Below are 5587 nucleotides of genomic sequence, written 5' to 3' on the forward strand. Positions count from 1 at the left end.
GTTATAAAAGGAACAGAATGAGTAAACACACACACACACACACACACACAGAAAGCTGAAGACAGTCATCATGACTCATGATATTTCCTAAATGGATTCCACTGGATCTGCACATGGAATTCAGTACCAAAGTTACTGACAGGCCTGTAGCGTTGTGGTTAAGGTACATGACAGGGCACCGCAAGGTCGGCGGTTCGATCCCTGGTGTAGCCACAATAGGAATCCGCACAGCCGTTGGGCCCTTGAGCAGTCTAATCAACTGCAAGTCGCTTCGGATAAAAGCGTCAGCCAAATGACATGTAACTTACACATATATCAGGCTGCTTCATGTCTCAGTAATCAGGATAAGCTAAGGCCTCGCCACTGCGTATATTTTATTCCATATTAGGCTTAACACTGAGGTAGCAGCTCAGGAGAATGAGCTTTGCCAGACCAAATGATCCTCCTTCCAAGTATTGCCTGAAATCATGAAGTGGAGAGAAATCTTAAATAAGCAAGCAAACATTTATTGGAGTTGGCGGTAAGTGCGCATTTCTGCCACTGTTTGAACATGAACTGATCTTCAGGAACACACTGTATGCTTGCTTGTGCAGATCGTTTTTTACTTTTGATTCACTTTATCTGAACTCTAATCTAAATCTAAATCTAAATCTAAACAGGCTTTGTAACGCGGCAGAATATTTGTTGCTTTTTTTTTTTTAGCTGATCTCGAATCCATCAGTCATGTTTGCATGTTTCTCCACATAATGCAAGTTATCTAAGTATTACCCATCAGTAAATGCACTGAGCACATATGAGCACATAACAGGCAGTTCTTCAGCTCATGTATTATCAAGCTTATTCTGTTCGCTCGTGGAAAACAACACTCTTGCTGTCCTTTGTGGGAGTGACGCAGAGTAAAAGCTAGATTTCCTTGAAATATACATGTGCCTGGATCCACCGTCCACCCCCCCCAAACTCTCTCACCTCATTGGGAAGGTGAGGTTCGTTGTGCCTTTTAATAGTCTCCCTGCACTTATCTGGGCTTGTGCTTGTGTTAAGTACATTACATTACATTAATGGCATTTGGCAGAGTGACGTACAGTTGATTAGACTAAGCAGGAGACACTCCTCCCCTGGAACAATGCAGGGTTAAGGGCCCAACGGCTGTGCAGATCTTATCGTGGCTACACCGGGGATCGAACCGCCGACCTTGCGGGTCCCAGTCCTTTACCTTAACCACTACGCTACAGGCCACCTCAAGTAATAGGTCCCTGTGACATAACTTCCAACTTGGTATAATGAGCTCAGAAAAGAAACTGTCAGTACAAGCAAAAGATTCACAGATACAGACATGAAATAAATACGAGTAGGTGGTTGTATGGAGGGCATTGTTCCTGTAGCAGCACCATCTGAAATAACCGGACTCATGTGGATTCATAAGTCCACATAACCAACTCACACTAGGGCACAGGCATCAAACTCCAGTGCTGGAGGGCCGCAGTGTCAGCTGGTTTTTTGGGGTGTTCTGGGCACCCGTGGTTCATTCAAGTCATTGATTGGTTAAAGTATCCACACGCAGTGTTCTCGAAGGCCTCAATTGGCAGCTGACTGAAAGGAAACCACAAAAACCTGCAGACACTGCGGCCCCCTGGGAATTCAGTTTGACACCCCAGGAGTGGGTGGTTGGATGGGGGGCATTGTTCCTGCAGCAGCAAAGTCTGACACAACCTCACTCATATGGATTCACAAGTCCAGAGAACCAACTCACACTAGGGTCTCATCGGAGTCATTCACGCTTGGAGTCAACCAAGCACTTTCGCAAGTCAATTTGCCTACAAGCATATGCTAAATGAATAAGTACATTATGACTGTAAATTGATTCATAGGAGTTGCTTGCACTTGCAGCCAATAGAGTTACTCACACTTTTCAAGTCACGGGATTGTCAAACTGTCAGGCGTAGGAGTTATTCATGCGAGGAGACACAGGAGTCACTCAGTACGGAGGTACGCTGGTCTCACAGTGTAATAGGAGGCACTGGAATCCAGCACTGCCAAGCCATAAAATTTACTCATAGCCTCCCTGGACCTTCCACAGGAAGTGACTCATGCCTTTGCCCTGGGTTAGCAACAGCACATTCATATACACACGCAGGAAGTTAAAACCAGTTCACTCTCTGTTACCCTTCAGATGTCAAAGTTAACCGCATGTGGAAAGGCAATTACCCGACACCTTTTTTTTTTGTTAAACTGTTGCAAAATATGCTTTTACTTTAATCGGTTTTTGCGAAAAGAGAGTGAGAGTGAGAGAGTGGGAGTGTGAAGGAGAGAATGAGCACGAGGGAATAAATAAAAGTGGGAACATGATTTGATTTGGGCGCTACAAATAAACCTGCAGATAACAACTGCCTTGGAAACCTCACTTTTGTGGGAGATGGGTCTGAAGCCAAAAGTGCAGCTATTCCTTCTTATCACACTCACTCCATTTTTCCTGTCAGACTTTTATTGGCTGATTTATTTCTCCCACAATGCATTTAACTGTACTTCTGTTCTCCTCGCTAACTTCTGTGTCTTAATTCTTTTGTCTTTAAAGCAGATTATCGACCTTTTTAGTTCCCATTCACAAGCCTTACCTATAATTGAAAAACAAAACAAAAAAGGGCAAACGCAAACCAAAACATATAGAGATCAGGAAAACAATTGGAAACCACATCAATGTGATTTTGCTGTATCAACATTTTCATACACAAACCAAAAGAAATGTATTTGGCACCTTCACTGCAGTTGTGCTTTATTTCTGCCTCTAAATAAAACATCTATGACTTTCAAATGTAGCCATTTTGTGCTGTGTTCAGCTAACTCCCAGAGCTCCCATTTGCTGTGTAACAGACACATTGCACGAGCATCGTACTCTTTCCTCCATCCCCCCCCCCCCTTTTTTTATTTCATTTTCATGCTTCCCTCCTTTTCTCCCCTCCTCTTTCCGAGCGCTCCTCGGAAAGAGGAGGGGCTCCTTTCCGAGCGCTCCTCCCCCCCATCCCATCCGTGGCCACGTCTCCTGATGTCGTTCAGTGTGGAACACTTATGCCTTTAAAACCACGGGGGTCCGGGCCTGCTCCGTACGCACGCTCACGCTTCTTTTAACGCTTCAGCTCCCTGACTGACCGAAACACAGCAGCGACCGACGCGCTTTACCACGAGAACCGCGACCCCACTGTCCTACCAGGAGCCAGACACAGTCCTCTTTCCATGGCAACCACCGCTGCACACAGTCGACTTTCTCGGAACACAATCACCTCACATATACTTCCGCGTTAGCACGGACTCATTGCATTTTCGTTGAAGCCCATGCCTTTGTCACAAACTTGTCGAGGGGTCTGGATGCGGGCTCACTCGTGTGGATGGGATAGAAGGAACAAAATGGGGAGAGAGAAAGAGACAGCTGACGGCACTGTAGGCTACCACATTGCACTGAGAGAGAAAGGGAGAGGGAGGGGGAACGGGGGAAAACGCCTTAGCCACATGTTCCCCTCTTTTGTCACAAAGCTGCCGGTCTTCCTTTTTCCTTGTCGATTTTCTGTTTTAATCAGATCGCCCTTTAACTACAATTTAAGACCGCTCCGATTTTATCATACGCCGGGTGTACTGGATAGCGTAATATATTATTGAAGCCTAGCCTACATATTCATTCAATGTCCGTTGTTTCCTCGTCAGTAAGAGTGGGTGACGAAAACACAAGACATTTTCCACATTATACGCAAAAGAAGGTCTTTACCTCCTTATCTACTGGCTCATCGCACAATAGGAACAATATTAATAGAGAGCTGATATGGCCCTATCACTTTCCTCCGTGGCCACACTCATTTTTTCATGTTTAAACGAAAATGTCTTTGATTTAAACATAAACATTTGAACAACTGGTCCTCAAGTAAACGAACGAGTGATTCTGGAAAAACTCGACTATGCTTTCAGTGGCTTACACAATACAGCATTCGGTCATCGTGAATCCTCGAACCCTTTAAATCCCAACACCACGAATAGAATGTGGGTCAATTCCAGACAGCTTATAGAATACACACAGTGCAGCCATCGGCTGTAGTTTATCATTGAACACGCAACGGTAGGCTATTATTGAAAAGCCATTGCACAAATTTTCATCTAAATTAGGCCTATAATTAGCTATAACATCAGACATTTCAGCCCCTGGTTTATTTGAATGAAGCTACTACTTCTACGGCCGTGAGCTACAGCATTTCAAAACTATTGTTAGCCTTCTATTACTTTGGCAATAATAATGCTGATAAATTGCTATCCACTCATTGCCATGGTTATTTCTCGCGTGTTGGAACAAAGTGTAGACTAGTCTACCCTCTCAGTTCAAATAGCATGAATATCCACACAACAGTTTGTCAAAATTGGCATTTAGTTCCGATGGAACTGAATACAGAGAACACAATAGCCTACCTCACAGTCGTATAGATCCGTTAGCTGATCAATAATCCATTCTTCCAGGTTGAGTCTCTTTCGCAGTTCTTTTCGGTCATATTTCACGGTCACCCGTCCTTGTTTCCGTACCGGGGGTTCAGTTTCCTCGGTACCGGGAGGCGTTTGAAAATATACCCGGCTTTGTGTGCTTGACTCTGGGCTCGTTACCGCCGCCATAGTCCCCCAATATCTTCAGGAAGCAGAGTGTTATTTTATAGGCTACACACTATTTCTTATCCGTTTTTAGTTGTTTAAAATGTAACAGTGCGATCTACTGTGCCCCCCTTCTTGCAAACTCGCATGATATTTGGCAATTCTGTGTTGTCAATATTTTACGATTAATAGCTATTGTAAAAAAGGCAATTGTCTACAAAAAATATATTGTGATAGGCTATTTCTATTTTGTCTCAAACAATAAACTATACGCTATGGTAAGCTTCAGGTCGTTAGGTAAACGGAAAGAAAACCAATTAAACGATAATAACAATATGTTTCGAAATGTTCCTTTCCCGTTGCTCTTCTTATTAAGTTAAACGATTAAAAAAGTGGTCCGCTATAGCGTCTTGTTTGGGAATATTTTCCAGCCTCACGCGTTCGCCTTGAGTAAAAGTGGAAAGGTTTGTATTACTGAGCTTGCAGATTTTGGTTGCTCCTTTGAATGAACAGTAAACAACTTGCTGCGGTCCACTAAAATGCCAACAAACAAAAAAACTAGGTAGGCTATAAGCTGGTTGTTTTTGCAGCGTTATGTAAAAATAATATATAGGCTATTATTTCCTAACTTAAAATCTCCTCCGTCCTACCCCGTCTCTTTTTTGTCTTTCCTCTTCCCCTCTTGTCTTCCTCCTGTGCCTCCCTCACTCGCTAAATGCTACTCTATGACTCCCCCCCCCCCCCCCCCCCCAAGCTGAGCCGATGCATCGGAGTCTCTCCCCCTCCGTCTGTCACATATACACTTTCTGAAATTCTGAAATTTCTTAAAGCGAAAGAGTAGTGTCTTACAAGTATGCCTATGTGATTTCAAAACTAAAATACCTGTGTCCTGCCACACGTCGTCTTTACCTTGCGCCTATTTTTTCATGACAGGCATACTTTCAAGATTTATACATATTCCTGCGATACT

At 43.7% G+C, this 5587-nt stretch overlaps 1 protein-coding gene across 2 annotated transcripts in view; it reads right to left on the minus strand.

Moving 5' to 3' along the window:
- Positions 1-5327, minus strand: part of ppp1r14bb (protein phosphatase 1, regulatory (inhibitor) subunit 14Bb) — a 20321-nt gene extending 14994 nt beyond the window's left edge. Inside the window, exons 1-2 of one of the 2 annotated variants that reach the window (XM_061236011.1) lie at positions 5268-5309; positions 4444-4654 (exon numbers count right to left, since the gene is read on the minus strand). In XM_061236011.1, coding sequence (XP_061091995.1) covers positions 4444-4641 — 198 coding nt within the window. In that variant the 5' untranslated portion in view covers positions 4642-4654; positions 5268-5309. Of the gene's footprint in view, positions 1-4443 lie in introns of both variants that reach the window. The other variant, XM_061236010.1, reaches the window with a different exon arrangement.
- Positions 5328-5587: the final 260 nt, after the last annotated feature.

Source organism: Conger conger, chromosome 3 (assembly GCF_963514075.1).
Source record: "Conger conger chromosome 3, fConCon1.1, whole genome shotgun sequence".
Taxonomy (NCBI): Eukaryota; Metazoa; Chordata; class Actinopteri; order Anguilliformes; family Congridae; genus Conger; species Conger conger.